Consider the following 17467-nt stretch of genomic DNA (forward strand, 5'->3'; position numbering starts at 1 on the left):
CTCTCCCTCCTCTCTATCCTCCTCTCCAATCTAATGACTATGATTAGAGTATCATTCATATCAACCGCATTAGTGAAGCCCTGTGTTTCTCCCAGTGCCTGACTCCCCCACCTCCAGATGCCTAGTGTGTCACCTGATCCCAGGCTGCCATTCCCTGCTCCCCCTCCTGGTCCAGCCTGGCCCTCCTCCCTGCTCCCCCTCCTGGTCCAGCCTGGCCCTCCTCCCTGCTCCCCCTCCTGGTCCAGCCTGGCCCTCCTCCCTGCTCCCCCTCCTGGTCCAGCCTGGCCCTCCTCCCTGCTCCCCCCTCCTGGTCCAGCCTGGCCCTCCTCCCTGCTCCCCCTCCTGGTCCAGCCTGGCCCTCCTCCATGCTCCCCCTTCTGGTCCAGCCTGGCCCTCCTCCCTGCTCCCCCTCCTGGTCCAGCCTGGCCCTCCTCCCTGCTCCCCCTCCTGGTCCAGCCTGGCCCTCCTCCATGCTCCCCCTTCTGGTCCAGCCTGGCCCTCCTCCCTGCTCCCCCTCCTGGTCCAGCCTGGCCCTCCTCCCTGCTCCCCCTCCTGGTCCAGCCTGGCCCTCCTCCATGCTCCCCCTTCTGGTCCAGCCTGGCCCTCCTCCCTGCTCCCCCTCCTGGTCCAGCCTGGCCCTCCTCCCTGCTCCCCCTCCTGGTCCAGCCTGGCCCTCCTCCCTGCTCCCCCTCCTGGTCCAGCCTGTCCCTCCTCCCTGCTCCCCTCCTGGTCCAGCCTGGCCCTCCTCCCTGCTCCCCCTCCTGGTCCAGCCTGGCCCTCCTCCCTGCTCCCCTCCTGGTCCAGCCTGGCCCTCCTCCCTGCTCCTCCTCCTGGTCCAGCCTGTCCCTCCTCCCTGCTCCCCCTCCTGGTCCAGCCTGGCCCTCCTCCATGCTCCCCCTCCTGGTCCAGCCTGTCCCTCCTCCCTGCTCCCCCTCCTGGTCCAGCCTGGCTCCCCTCCCTGTCCCTCCAACGGTTCCTCTCCCGTCAATAATGTGTTATTGAAGTGAAATGGTCACATTAACTCCGAGCAGCCTAATACTCTGCTCTTCATTGATCACATAAACACAGGATATACTTTATTACAGCATCACGCAGACAGTTAATCATCTCTCCGTCTCTGACAAGATCATAGTGGACTTGGAGAGAGAAGGAGAGGAGGAGTGGAATGGAGAGAAGAGAGCTCCCCAAGGAACCATCACAGGGAATTAGAGTGTTCAGCTCAGCGTATGTAGTCCAGCAGGCTCTCAGGCTCTCTCAGTGGGAAAGGCCGCTCCTGAATGAGCCCTTTTTATCTGGCCGTGGAATCAAATTAAAAGGGTTTGTAAGTCCTGACCTCACATTAATCAGAAAGCAGAAGTTGTAACCCTGGTGATTTGTTAGCTGACCTGTTTTCATCAGGTCCCACCTAGTACCAGAAGTTAATATGGAGGAAACATTATCTTTAAGTGCAGCTACTCTCTTGGAATTAAAGGTGCTATCAAGAACCTAAATGGGTTCCTCAGCTGTCCCCATAGGAGAACCCCTTTGAAGAACCCTTTTTGGTTTCAGGTGGGTCCCTTCTCTGCTCTTTATCAGAGCCCAGTTAAAGATGCACTCTCAAACTTGTGTGCAATTTCAGCCAGTAGTTTTGAAAGTGGTGCTCATGAGCCAAAAGTGGTCCCTTTATTTTGTGTACTATCATCCAATTGTGTACTACTTCATCCATTTGTGTGATATGTTGCGAATTGTGCAATTTATGTGCAATATGTTACACATGTTTTGTCCTTAAGATCGCAGAGTGTATCTTTAAGGCTGACAAATGAATATCACATGTGTTGGACCACTGTGTTGGACCACTGTGTTGGTCCACTGTGCTGGTCCACTGTGTTGGTCCACTGTGTTGGTCCACTGTGTTGGACCACTGTGCTGGTCCACTGTGCTGGTCCACTGTGCTGGTCCACTGTGTTGGTCCACTGTGTTGGTCCACTGTGCTGGTCCACTGTGCTGGTCCACTGTGCTGGTCCACTGTGTTGGTCCACTGTGTTGGACCACTGTGTTGGTCCACTGTGCTGGTCCACTGTGCTGGTCCACTGTGTTGGTCCACTGTGCTGGTCCACTGTGTTGGCCTGTGCTGGTCCACTGTGTTGGTCCACTGTGTTGGTCCACTGTATTGGCCTGTGCTGGTCCACTGTGCTGGTCCACTGTGTTGGTCCACTGTGTTGGTCCACTGTGTTGGCCTGTGTTGGTCCACTGTGCTGGTCCACTGTGTTGGTCCACTGTGTTGGCCTGTGCTGGTCCACTGTGCTGGTCTGCTGTGTTGTTCCACTGTGTTGGACCACTGTGTTGGACCACTGTGTTGGACCACTGTGTTGGCCTGTGCTGGTCCACTGTGTTGGACCACTGTGTTGGTCCACTGTGTTGGTCCACTGTATTGGCCTGTGCTGGTCCACTGTATTGGCCTGTGCTGGTCCAGTGTGTTGGTCCACTGTGTTGGTCCACTGTGCTGGTCCACTGTGCTGGTCCACTGTGCTGGCCCACTGTATTGGCCTGTGTTGTTAGCTAGTCCAACATGTTGTAAAGCAGCAGGAGTCTGCAAGGCTGTCTATCTGATACACGATAGTGCAGCATTAACACATTAATACTATCTGATATGTGTTAGAATGGTTCACTACAGTACTACTGGTCTGAATGGTTCACTACAGTACTACTGGTCTGGTGGTGAATGGTTCACTACAGTACTACTGGTCTGAATGGTTCACTACAGTACTACTGGTCTGAATGGTTCACTACAGTACTACTGGTCTGAATGGTTCACTACAGTACTACTGGTCTGGTGGTGAATGGTTCACTACAGTACTACTGGTCTGGTGGTGAATGGTTCACTACAGTACTACTGGTCTGAATGGTTCACTACAGTACTACTGGTCTGGTGGTGAATGGTTCACTACAGTACTACTGGTCTGAATGGTTCACTACAGTACTACTGGTCTGAATGGTTCACTACAGTACTACTGGTCTGGTGGTGAATGGTTCACTACATTACTACTGGTGGTGAATGGTTCACTACAGTACTACTGGTCTGAATGGTTCACTACAGTACTACTGGTGATGAATGGTTCACTACAGTACTACTGGTCTGGTGGTGAATGGTTCACTACATTACTACTGGTCTGAATGGTTCACTACAGTACTACTGGTCTGAATGGTTCACTACATTACTACTGGTCTGGTGGTGAATGGTTCACTACAGTACTACTGGTCTGAATGGTTCACTACAGTACTACTGGTCTGAATGGTTCACTACAGTACTACTGGTCTGGTGGTGAATGGTTCACTACAGTACTACTGGCCTGGATGGTTCACTACAGTACTACTGGTCTGAATGGTTCACTACAGTACTACTGGTCTGGATGGTTCACTACAGTACTACTGGTCTGAATGGTTCACTACAGTACTACTGGTCTGGTGGTGAATGGTTCACTACAGTACTACTGGTCTGAATGGTTCACTACAGTACTACTGGTCTGGTGGTGAATGGTTCACTACAGTACTACTGGTCTGGTGGTGAATGGTTCACTACAGTACTACTGGTCTGAATGGTTCACTACAGTACTACTGGTCTGAATGGTTCACTACAGTACTACTGGTGATGAATGGTTCACTACAGTACTACTGGTCTGGTGGTGAATGGTTCACTACAGTACTACTGGTCTGAATGGTTCACTACAGTACTACTGGTGATGAATGGTTCACTACAGTACTACTGGTCTGGTGATGAATGGTTCACTACAGTACTACTGGTCTGGTGGTGAATGGTTCACTACAGTACTACTGGTCTGAATGGTTCACTACAGTACTACTGGTCTGAATGGTTCACTACATTACTACTGGTCTGGTGGTGAATGGTTCACTACAGTACTACTGGTCTGGTGGTGAATGGTTCACTACAGTACTACTGGTCTGAATGGTTCACTACAGTACTACTGGTCTGGTGGTGAATGGTTCACTACAGTACTACTGGTCTGAATGGTTCACTACAGTACTACTGGTCTGGTGGTGAATGGTTCACTGCAGTACTACTGGTCTGAATGGTTCACTACAGTACTACTGGTCTGAATGGTTCACTACAGTACTACTGGTCTGGATGGTTCACTACAGTACTACTGGTCTGAATGGTTCACTACAGTACTACTGGTCTGGTGGTGAATGGTTCACTGCAGTACTACTGGTCTGAATGGTTCACTACAGTACTACTGGTCTGAATGGTTCACTACAGTACTACTGGTCTGGATGGTTCACTACAGTACTACTGGTCTGAATGGTTCACTACAGTACTACTGGTCTGGATGGTTCACTACAGTACTACTGGTCTGGTGATGAATGGTTCACTACAGTACTACTGGTCTGAATGGTTCACTACAGTACTACTGGTCTGAATGGTTCACTACAGTACTACTGGTCTGGATGGTTCACTACAGTACTACTGGTCTGAATGGTTCACTACAGTACTACTGGTCTGGTGGTGAAGGGTTCACTACAGTACTACTGGTCTGAATGGTTCACTACAGTACTACTGGTCTGAATGGTTCACTACAGTACTACTGGTCTGGTGATGAATGGTTCACTACAGTACTACTGGTCTGGTGGTGAATGGTTCACTACAGTACTACTGGTCTGGATGGTTCACTACAGTACTACTGGTCTGGTGGTGAATGGTTCACTACAGTGCAGCTGGTGTATATATTTTAATCCACATCATGGAGAGAGGATGAGGACTAACTGACACAACCAGAAAATAGGGAAATACAAGCAGGAACTCTCCTCTCCAGTTACACATCACAAAGCGTCTTTTCATTGAGCACATAGCTAGCAGCCATATAGCTCAGATACCATAATGCCATTCTGTCACTGTAAAGCTCTACCTATCATTACTGCCTTCAGGATAGACTGAATGAATTGTAGAATGATTGGAATATCAGAGTTCAATTATGAGACTAAGTCCTCCTGTTCCTCTAGTATAACTGTCCTCCTGTTCCTCTAGTATAATAGTCCTCCTGTTCCTCTAGTATAACTGTCCCCCTGTTCCTCTAGTATAACTGTCCTCCTGTTCCTCTAGTATAATAGTCCTCCTGTTCCTCTAGTATAATAGTCCTCCTGTTCCTCTAGTATAACTGTCCTCCTGTTCCTCTAGTATAATAGTCCTCCTGTTCCTCTAGTTTCATAATGGTCATCCTGTTCCTCTAGTATAATAGTCCTCCTGTTCCTCTAGTATAACTGTCCTCCTGTTCCTCTAGTATAACTGTCCTCCTGTCCCTCTAGTATAACTGTCCTCCTGTTCCTCTGGTATAACTGTCCTCCTGTTCCTCTAGTATAACTGTCCTCCTGTTCCTCTAGTATAACTGTCCTCCTGTTCCTCTAGTATAACTGTCCTCCTGTTCCTCTAGTATAACTGTCCTCCTGTTCCTCTAGTATAACTGTCCTCCTGTTCCTCTAGTATAACTGTCCTCCTGTTCCTCTAGTATAATAGTCCTCCTGTTCCTCTAGTATAATAGTCCTCCTGTATCTCTAGTATAACTGTCCTCCTGTTCCTCTAGTATAATAGTCCTCCTGTTCCTCTAGTATAACTGTCCCCCTGTTCCTCTGGTATGATAGTCCTCCTGTTCCTCTAGTATAACTGTCCTCCTGTTCCTCTAGTATAATAGTCCTCCTGTCCCTCTAGTATAACTGTCCTCCTGTTCCTCTAGTATAACAGTCCTCCTGTTCCTCTAGTATAACTGTCCTCCTGTTCCTCTGGTATGATAGTCCTCCTGTTCCTCTAGTATAACTGTCCTCCTGTTCCTCGAGTATAACTGTCCTCCTGTTCCTCTAGTATAACTGTCCTCCTGTTCCTCTAGTATAACTGTAAACCTGTTCCTCTGGTATGATAGTCCTCCTGTTCCTCTAGTATAATAGTCCTCCTGTTCCTCTAGTATAACTGTAAACCTGTTCCTCTGGTATAATAGTCCTCCTGTTCCTCTAGTATAATAGTCCTCCTGTTCCTCTAGTATAATAGTCCTCCTGTTCCTCGAGTATAATAGTCCTCCTGTTCCTCTAGTATAACTGTCCTCCTGTTCCTCGAGTATAATAGTCCTCCTGTTCCTCTAGTATAACTGTCCTCCTGTTCCTCTAGTATAACTGTAAACCTGTTCCTCTGGTATGATAGTCCTCCTGTTCCTCTAGTATAATAGTCCTCCTGTTCCTCTAGTATAATAGTCCTCCTGTTCCTCTAGTATAATAGTCCTCCTGTTCCTCTAGTATAATAGTCCTCCTGTTCCTCTAGTATAATAGTCCTCCTGTTCCTCTAGTATAATAGTCCTCCTGTTCCTCTAGTATAATAGTCCTCCTGTTCCTCGAGTATAATAGTCCTCCTGTTCCTCTAGTATAATAGTCCTCCTGTTCCTCTAGTATAACAGTCCTCCTGTTCCTCTAGTATAACAGTCCTCCTGTATCTCTAGTATAACAGTCTGTACTATACTATACTATATGCTGTCATGACTTTGCCCTGTTGGTTGAGGTTTACGACCCCCCCCCATATATACCTTTCCCCCTTTTCTCTCCATTCTACTGAATGGACTCTTGGAAAGCCCTGCGTTAGCACAGAGAAAGTATGGTAACATCAAAAGGTTGGGGAATGGAACAATATTTCCCTTTCTCAACCAGTTGAAAGGGTCCGTTGGTACTTAATGAATATGATGTCAGATCAGTTGTTGCCTGGGAGATGATATCTGATGACCGGATGACATAAACTGCATCTTGGAAAGTCTACACATTCTAGTTATCAGATTCACATGGAATTGTTGTGCAATTTAAATGTTTAAATATGAAACTGTTTGTGAGAAGATGAAATGTGATTTTAGCTTCTAAATGAGAGCATTTTTTCATAAGTAAACTTATGCTCACTCAGTGGCCACGCCCAAGTGAACAGACATTGGTTGGAGAGGGATGAAACACGCCCTTCTTTTCCCCTGTAAAAAAGCCACCGTGACCCAATTCACGTTAGACTAAGCAAACCCTGGCGTTAGCTGGGGTTGCGAATGGTTGCACGACCACTCTAACAAAATTTACATGAGACCAGGTCACGTGGAGGTGAAGATCGCCATGCTGGAATGGTGAATTTCGACCAGACCAGCCAGAATACACCACGAGCTGATTATGGCAACTTGGTATGAAATTTGAACTATTATTCACTAAAGAAGTAGTGATATATCCTAGACGTCGAGTTATCAGCTGCAGCTGTAAACGTACGTGGCCTAGTTAACCTCTAAGGGCTAGGGGGCAGTATTGAGAAGGGGTCCTCAACAGGCTAGGAAAGGATAGACAATCTCCTGAGAACGACAGGGTACTTCAACGTATCCGCTCTACAACACTACGACCACAAAGATTCTTCAAAAGGACAACGGTGATCTCTGCTGGGAAAACCGGTCTTCCATCTTCGACTCATCTATCGAAGCGCAGCTCAGAGTAAATATATACATCTTGCATTTCTCTTTACCAAATGGGAGGTTATTAGAATGCATAAGATTCTATATTTACGGTAGCACAGCTTCTCAAGGTCCGATAGAGACCCATTCCCTTTGTCCCTCAGTCTTCCCGCTCTTTCATTCAAACCCAACCCCTTCCCTTGTGTAACCAGCCGTTATATCGGGTTAGTCCACTAGGGGCTTTTCTTGACATGATTAGTAATCAATGTATGATCTACCCTATGTACATATATGTGATTATGTAGGTATTTAGTAAATCAATAATTAATCCAATCTGTGTATTGTTGATTCAACTTGTTAGCCAGGATTCGTGCAGATAACCAAGTACTTTACGACCATCAGAATGAGTGAATATGGTGACGATTAATAATTGACTGCTATTGATAGTAAAGATCATCCGATCTTTAAGAGACTGGATTTGGGAGATAACAGCTCTATATAAATGCCCCCAGGTTATTAATGCTTTATTTGTTACAAGGTTTAATTCAATCACGTAATCAATTAAATGTTAGGTAATCAATTTGATAAAATAACATGTCATATGTCTGCTGTCCCCACATGCTTCAAGATGTCCAAACTTGATGATTGAGTTGGATGCGTGAGTGGCCACGCAGTCATGGGCAAACAGGGAGTACAGTAGAGGGCTGAGAACGCAGCCTTGTGGGGCCCCAGTGTTGAGGATCAGCGGGGTGGAGACGTTGTTACCTACCCTCACTAACTGGGGGCGGCCCGTCAGGAAGTCCAGGACTCAGTTGCACAGGTCGGGGTCAAGACCCAGGGTCTCGAGCTTAATAACGAGTTTGGAGGGTACTATGGTGTTAAATGCTGAGCTGTAATCGATGAACAGCATTCTTACATAGGTATTCCTCTTGTCCAGATGGGTTAGGGCAGTGTGCAGTGTGATGGCGATTGCGTCGTCTGTGGACCTATTGTGGCGGTAAGCAAATTGGAGTGGGTCGGTGGAGGTGATATGGTCCTTGACTAGTCTCTCAAAGCACTTCATGATGACGGAAGTGAGTGCTACAGGGCGATAGTCATTTAGCTCAGTTACCTTAGCTTTCTTGGGAACAGGAACAATGGTGGCCCTCTTGAAGCATGTGGGGACAGCAGACTGGGATAAGGATTGATTGAATATGTTTGTAAACACACCAGCCAGTTGGTCTGCGCATGCTCTGAGGACGCGGCCGGGGATGCCGTCTGGGCCTGCAGCCTTGCGAGGGTTAACACGTTTAAATGTTTTACTCACATTGGCTACAGTGAAGGAGAGCCTGCAGGTTTTGGTAGCGGGCCGTGTTAGTGGCACTGTATTGTCCTCAAAGCGAGCAAAAAAGTTGTTTAGTCTGTCTGGGAGCAAGGCATTGTGATCGGCGATGGGGCTGGTTTTTCTTTTGTAGTCTGTGATTGACTGTAGACCCTGCCACATACCTCTCGTGTCTGAGCCGTTGAATTGCGACTCCACTTTGTCTCTGTACTGACGCTTAGCTTGTTTGATTGCCTTGCGGAGGGAATAGCTACACTGTTTGTATTCGGTCATGTTTCCGGTCGCCTCGCCCTGATTAAAAGCAGTGGTTCACGCGTTCAGCTGCCATCAATCCACGGTTTCTGGTTGGGGAATGTTTTAATAGACGCTGTGGGTACAACATCACCGATGCACTTGCTAATAAACTCGCTCACCGAATCAGCGTATTCGTCAATGTTGTTGTTCGCCGCTATGCGGAAGACATCCCAGTCCACGTGATCGAAGCAATCTTGAAGCGTGGAATCCGATTGGTCGGACCAGCGTTGAACAGACCTGAGGGCGGGAGCTTCCTGTTTTAGTTTCTGTCTATAGGCTGGAAGTAACAAAATGGAGTCGTGGTCAGCTTTTCCGAAGGGAGGGCGGGGAGGGCCTTATATGCGTCGCGGAAGTCAGAATAACAGTGGTCTAGGGTTGCTGATAGAATGCTGATAGAATTTGGGGAGCCTTGTTTTCAGATTAGCCAGATTAAAAATACTGGTGTGCAAAAGAGCACAAAAACAAATATGGGGATGAGGTGGGTAGTTGGTTGGATGGGCTATTTACAGATGGGCTGTGTACAGCTGCAGCGATCGGTAAGCTGCTCTGACAGCTGACGCTTAAAGTTAGTGAGAGATATGTCTCCAACTTCAGTGATTTTTGCAATTCGTTCCAGTCATTGGCAGTAGAGAACTGGAAGGAAAGGCGGCCAAAGGTGATGGCTTTGGGGGTGACCAGTGAAATATACCTGCTGGGGCGCGTGCTATGGGTGGGTGTTGCTATGGTGACCAGTGAGCTGAGATAAGGTGGAGCTTTACCTAGCAAAAACGTATAAATGACCTGGAGCCAGTGGGTTTGGCGACGAATATGTAGCGAGGGCCAGCCGACGAGAGCATACAAGCCGCAGTGGTGGGTAGTATATGGGGCTTTGGTGACAAAATGGATGGCACTGAGAGACTGCATCCAATTTGCTGAGTAGAGTGTTGGAGGCTGTTTTGTAAATGACATTTCCGAAGTCAAGGATCGGTAGGATAGTCAGTTTTTCGAGGGGTATGTTTGGCAGCAAGAGTGAAGGAGGCTTTGTTGCGAAATAGGAAGCCAAATCTAGATTAGTGTAGTCTACTGAACTAAACCTGTAATAAAATGAACTATATACCTGTAATATTATCTACTGTACTATAAACCTGTAATATAATCTACTGACCATGTATTGTAATATAATATACTGTACTATATACCTGTAATATAATCTACTGTACTATATACCTGTACTATAATCTACTGTACCATGTACTTGTAATATAATCTACTGTACCATATACCTGTAATATTATCTACTGTACTATATACCTGGAATATAATCTACTGTACCATATACCTGTAATATAGTCTACTGTACTATAAACCTGTAATATAATCTACTGTACTATATACCTGTAATATTATCTACTGTACCATATACCTGTAATATAGTCTACAGTACTGTATACCTGTAACATAATCTACTGTACAATATACCTGTAACATAATCTACTGTTGTAAAGTCTACAGTACGTAACCTGTAACATAATCTACTGTATAATATACCTGTAATATAGTCTACAGTACTGTATACCTGTAACATAATCTACTGTATAATATACCTGTAATATAGTCTACAGTACTTAGCGATATAGTGGGGGAAAATATGTGGGTGGACCCTGATCACTGTTGGCATGGTAATGCTCCCTAAACTTTCAGGTCATCCAGTACGTTGTTCACCTCATGATGCCCCGCCCACTTGACCCTGTTCCTGATCAAACCTGATTGGTTTCCTCCTTCGGCCCCATTTCCAAACAAGCAAAACTTACAGTGCCTTCAGAAAGAATTCAAACCCCTTGACTTATTTCAGATTTTGTTGTGTTAATGCCTGAATTCAAAATTGATTAAATACATTTTTTCTCACCCATCTACACACACAAGCCCATAACGCCAAAGTGAATGACAAATGAGTGAATGACAAATGTTTTTAGACATTTTTGCAATAAAAAAAAAAAAGTATCTTAAAAAAACTCCTTAGTCCTTGTCGATCACAAGCATATCCATAACATGATGCAGCCACGAGGAGTGGTACTCAGCGACATGTTGGATTTCCCCCAAACATAACGCTTTGGAATCAGGACTTAAAGTACATTTCTTTGCCACATTTTTAGCACTTTTACTTTAGTGCCTTATTGCAAACAGGATGCTGCGTCGCTTCCTTTGTTTCCCTCTGTCATTTAGGTTAGTATTGTGGAGCAACTACAATGTCCGTTTTCTCCTATCCCAGTTCTGTCTATAGTAGTGAGATCTCCATGTTGTCCAGTGTGTTCTGGCTATAGTAGTGAGATCTCCACGTTGTCCAGTGTGTTCTGTCTATAGTAGTGAGATCTCCACGTTGTCCAGTGTGTTCTGGCTATAGTAGTGAGATCTCCATGTTGTCCAGTGTGTTCTGTCTATAGTAGTGAGATCTCCATGTTGTCCAGTGTGTTCTGTCTATAGTAGTGAGATCTCCATGTTGTCCAGTGTGTTCCGGCTATAGTAGTGAGATCTCCATGTTGTCCAGTGTGTTCTGGCTATAGTAGTGAGATCTCCATGTTGTCCAGTGTGTTCTGGCTATAGTAGTGAGATCTCCACGTTGTCCAGTGTGTTCTGGCTATAGTAGTGAGATCTCCACGTTGTCCAGTGTGTTCTGGCTATAGTAGTGAGATCTCCACGTTGTCCAGTGTGTTCTGTCTATAGTAATGAGATCTCCATGTTGTCCAGTGTGTTCCAGTGTGTTCTGGCTATAGTAGTGAGATCTCCACGGTGTCCAGTGTGTTCTGGCTATAGTAGTGAGATCTCCACGTTGTCCAGTGTGTTCTGGCTATAGTAGTGAGATCTCCATGTTGTCCAGTGTGTTCTGGCTATAGTAGTGAGATCTCCATGTTGTCCAGTGTGTTCTGGCTATAGTAGTGAGATCTCCACGTTGTCCAGTGTGTTCTGGCTATAGTAGTGAGATCTCCACGTTGTCCAGTGTGTTCTGGCTATAGTAGTGAGATCTCCATGTTGTCCAGTGTGTTCTGGCTATAGTAGTGAGATCTCCATGTTGTCCAGTGTGTTCTGGCTATAGTAGTGAGATCTCCATGTTGTCCAGTGTGTTCTGTCTATAGTAATGAGATCTCCATGTTGTCCAGTGTGTTCTGTCTATAGTAATGAGATCTCCATGTTGTCCAGTGTGTTCTGTCTATAGTAGTGAGATCTCCACGTTGTCCAGTGTGTTCTGTCTATAGTAATGAGATATCCACGTTGTCCAGTGTGTTCTGTCTATAGTAATGAGATCTCCATGTTGTCCAGTGTGTTCTGTCTATAGTAGTGAGATCTCCACGTTGTCCAGTGTGTTCTGTCTATAGTAGTGAGATCTCCACGTTGTCCAGTGTGTTCTGTCTATAGTAATGAGATCTCCACGTTGTCCAGTGTGTTCTGTCTATAGTAATGAGATCTCCACGTTGTCCAGTGTGTTCTGTCTATAGTAATGAGATCTCCACGTTGTCCAGTGTGTTCTGTCTATAGTAGTGAGATCTCCACGTTGTCCAGTGTGTTCCAGTGTGTTCTGTCTATAGTAATGAGATCTCCACGTTGTCCAGTGTGTTCTGTCTATAGTAATGGGATCTCCACGTTGTCCAGTGTGTTCTGTCTATAGTAGTGAGATCTCCACGTTGTCCAGTGTGTTCTGTCTATAGTAATGAGATCTCCACGTTGTCCAGTGTGTTCTGGCTATAGTAGTGAGATCTCCACGTTGTCCAGTGTGTTCTGGCTATAGTAATGGGATCTCCACGTTGTCCAGTGTGTTCTGTCTATAGTAGTGAGATCTCCACGTTGTCCAGTGTGTTCTGTCTATAGTAATGAGATCTCCACGTTGTCCAGTGTGTTCTCTATACAGTATATACCTTGAACACATTTTTCTACGCAACATGCAACAATTTCTAAGATTTTACTGAGTTATGGTTCATATGAGGAAATCAGTCAATCAAAATAAATACATTTGGCCCAAATCTATTGATTTCACCTGACTGGTAATACATTGGGCCTCACAATGGGCATTAGTATTAGTGCATTCAACTTGCAACTGTATTTGTTGTCCGTAGTTTATGTCTGCCCATACTGTTTCGTTCCCCAGCAAGAAAACCTACATTGTCACTCAACCAGAAGGGAAACTAACAAAGACTCATTGACAATAACCAAAACAAAACAGTTGGGGTTTTAGGTGAAACACCTTCCAACTAGTGAGATGGCAACCAGCACAGGTGTAACACATACTGACTGTCAAATTGACACCAATCGTTGTGCTATACGTGCTAACGAGCTATACGTGCTAACGAGCTATACGTGCTAACGAGCTATACGTGCTAATGAGCTATACGTGCTAACGAGCTATACGTGCTAACGAGCTATACGTGCTAACGAGCTATACGTGCTAAAGTCCAACCTCAAAACATACATGGAAAAACCAAAACCCGTAAAAAAAACATAACCCCACCGCCACCATGGGGCTGTTCACATCGTTGATATCAGCTAACCCCACTCCTATACCATAACCCCACCGCCACCATGGGGCTGTTCACATCGTTGATATCAGCTAACCCCACTCCTATACCTTAACCCCACCGCCACCATGGGGCTGTTCACATCGTTGATATCAGCTAACCCCACTCCTATACCATAACCCCACCTCCACCATGGGGCTGTTCACAGCGTTGATATCAGCTAACCCCACTCCTATACCATAACCCCACCGCCACCATGGGGCTGTTCACATCGTTGATATCAGCTAACCCCACTCCTATACCATAACCCCACCGCCACCATGGGGCTGTTCACATCGTTGATATCAGCTAACCCCACTCCTATACCATAACCCCACCGCCATCATGGGGCTGTTCACATCGTTGATATCAGCTAACCCCACTCCTATACCATAACCCCACCGCCACCATGGGGCTGTTCACATCGTTGATATCAGCTAACCCCACTCCTATACCATAACCCCACCTCCACCATGGGGCTGTTAACAACGTTGACATCAGCTAACCCCACTCCTATACCATAACCCCACCTCCACCATGGGGCTGTTCACATCGTTGATATCAGCTAACCCCACTCCTATACCATAACCCCACCGCCACCATGGGGCTGTTCACATCGTTGATATCAGCTAACCCCACGCCCACCATAACCCCACCGCCACCATTGGGCTGTTCACATCGTTGATATCAGCTAACCCCACTCCTATACCATAACCCCACCGCCACCATGGGGCTGTTCACATCGTTGATATCAGCTAACCCCACGCCCACCATAACCCCACCGCCACCATTGGGCTGTTCACATCGTTGATATCAGCTAACCCCACTCCTATACCATAACCCCACCGCCACCATGGGGCTGTTCACATCGTTGACATCAGCTAACCCCACTCCTATACCATAACCCCACCTCCACCATGGGGCTGTTCACATCGTTGATATCAGCTAACCCCACGCCCACCATAACCCCACCGCCACCATGGGGCTGTTCACATCGTTGATATCAGCTAACCCCACTCCTATACCATAACCCCACCTCCACCATGGGGCTGTTCACATCGTTGATATCAGCTAACCCCACTCCTATACCATAACCCCACCTCCACCATGGGGCTGTTCACATCGTTGACATCAGCTAACCCCACTCCTATACCATAACCCCACCGCCACCATGGGGCTGTTCACATCGTTGACATCAGCAAACCCCACTCCTATACCATAACCCCACCGCCACCATGGGGCTGTTCACAACGTTGACATCAGCTAACCCCACTCCTATACCATAACCCCACCGCCACCATGGGGCTGTTCACATCGTTGATATCAGCAAACCGCTCACCCACCATAACCCCACCTCCACCATGGGGCTGTTCACATCGTTGATATCAACTAACCCCACTCCCATACCACACCATATTGTGAGGCTGGTTGGACTTACTGACAAATTCTATAAAATTAGTTTGGAGGCGGTTTATGGTAGAGAAATGAACATTAAGTTCTCTGGCAACAGCTCTGGTGAACATTCCTGTAGTCGGCATGCCAATTACACTCTCCCTCAAAACTTGAGACATCTGTGGAATTATGTTGTGTGATAAAACTGCACATTTTAGAGTGGCCTTTTATTGTCCCCCCAGCACAAGGTGCACCTGTGTAATGATCATGCTGTTTAATCAGCTTCTTGATATGCCACACCTGTCAGATGGATGGATTATCTTGGCAATGGAGAAATGCTCACTAACAGGGTTGTAAACAAATTTGATCACAACATTGGAGAGAAATAAGCTTGTTGTGCGTATGGAACATTTCTGGGATCTTTTATTTCAGCTCATGAAACATAAAACAAGCACTTTTTTTACAAGTAGCGTTTCTATTTTTTTGTTCAGTGTACGAGAGAGAGAGAGAGAGAGAGAGAGAGAGAGAGAGAGAGAGAGAGAGAGAGAGAGAGAGAGAGAGAGAGAGAGAGAGAGAGAGAGAGAGAGAGAGAGAGAGAGAGAATGTATTCTCCTGTTATTGTTCTGACACGTACAGCCTGATATTATGTCAGCACCATATTATAACGCCTTAAACCTCTGGCAGCTCTGTAGCAGCTCTGTAGCAGCTCTGCAGCAGCTCGTAAAGCAGACCCTTTACTCAACACAACACTACAGACAATTATATTTTAAAATGGCAGGGGGATTTCAGAAATGTGAAACGTTGATTGGCCCGGATATGCACCTCACGCCGTCTCTGACAGAACATAAACAGGATGTTTAAAGCCCTTTCTCCACAACGTTCACGGACAGACGTTTATTTCTCATATCAAAACTATTGACTGAAAACACTCCGACTGTTCATTGTAAATCTCGGGCGTTGGTGAGTGGGGTAAAACAACGTGTCTGTATTTGAATTTGACGAGTGCATTATAAATGTGTGCGGATTGACATTTGATTAAATAACCGTAATGTCAATCAGATCTGCTTTAGCCTTAAGGTTGAGCGTTGCTCCCTGTCTGACTGTTGACATTATGGATCAAAACGCTGTTAACTATTGTGTTTGTGACTGGTGAACACGATGTAGAGAGACAAGGTCTTAGACTTTTCTTTTCTTCAAATAAACCTGGAAAAATAAAAAGCCCTTATCATTACCATTACCCTGATGATACCACCTGTTACTGAAATGTATTCTCCCTCTAGGATTAAAGCCATTACCATTACCCTGATGATACCACCTGTTACTGAAATCTATTCTCCCTCTAGTATTAAAGCCATTACCATTACCCTGATGATACCACCTGTTACTGTAATGTATTCTCCCTCTAGGATTAAAGCCATTACCATTATCCTGATGATACCACCTGTTACTGAAATGTATTCTCCCTCTAGGATTAAAGCTCTTACCATTACCATTACCCTGATGATACCACCTGTTACTGAAATGTATTCTCCCTCTAGTATTAAAGCTCTTATCATTACCATTATCCTGATAATACCACCTGTTACTGTAATGTATTCTACCTCTAGGATTAAAGCCATTACCATTACCATTATCCTGATGATACCACCTGTTACTGAAATGTATTCTCCCTCTAGGATTAAAGCCATTACCATTACCCTGATGATACCACCTGTTACTGAAATGTATTCTCCCTCTAGGATTAAAGCCATTACCATTACCCTGATGATACCACCTGTTACTGTAATGTATTCTCCCTCTAGGATTAAAGCCATTACCATTACCATTATCCTGATGATACCACCTGTTACTGTAATGTATTCTACCTCTAGGATTAAAGCCATTACCATTATCCTGATGATACCACCTGTTAATGAAATGTATTCTCCCTCTAGGATTAAAGCCATTACCATTACCCTGATGATACCACCTGTTACTGAAATGTATTCTACCTCTAGTATTAAAGCTCTTACCATTACCATTATCCTGATGATACCACCTGCTACTGAAATGTATTCTCCCTCAAGGATTAAAGCCATTACCATTACCCTGATGATACCACCTGTTACTGAAATGTATTCTCCCTCTAGGATTAAAGCCATTACCATTACCCTGATGATACCACCTGTTACTGAAATGTATTCTCCCTCTAGGATTAAAGCTCTTACCATTACCATTACCCTGATGATACCACCTGTTACTGAAATGTATTCTCCCTCTAGTATTAAAGCCATTACCATTATCCTGATGATACCACCTGTTACTGAAATGTATTCTCCCTCTAGGATTAAAGCCATTACCATTATCCTGATAATACCACCTGTTACTGAAATGTATTCTACCTCTAGTATTAAAGCCATTACCATTACCCTGATGATACCACCTGTTACTGAAATGTATTCTCCCTCTAGTATTAAAGCCATTACCATTATCCTGATGATACCACCTGTTACTGAAAT

At 45.6% G+C, this 17467-nt stretch overlaps 1 protein-coding gene across 1 annotated transcript; it reads right to left on the reverse strand.

Annotated features, from left to right (window-relative positions):
* Positions 1-1805: 1805 nt before the first annotated feature.
* On the reverse strand, positions 1806-14541 carry LOC123732582 (variant surface antigen E-like). Its single transcript, XM_045711846.1, has 2 exons — positions 14488-14541; positions 1806-2516 (listed from the first exon to the last, which is right to left on the reverse strand). The coding sequence occupies exons 1-2, from the start codon at positions 14539-14541 to the stop codon at positions 1806-1808; spliced, it is 765 nt and encodes a 254-aa protein (XP_045567802.1).
* Between the last annotated feature and the right edge of the window lie 2926 nt (positions 14542-17467).

The sequence above is a fragment of the Salmo salar genome, unplaced genomic scaffold, assembly GCF_905237065.1.
Source record: "Salmo salar unplaced genomic scaffold, Ssal_v3.1, whole genome shotgun sequence".
NCBI classification, from domain to species: Eukaryota; Metazoa; Chordata; class Actinopteri; order Salmoniformes; family Salmonidae; genus Salmo; species Salmo salar.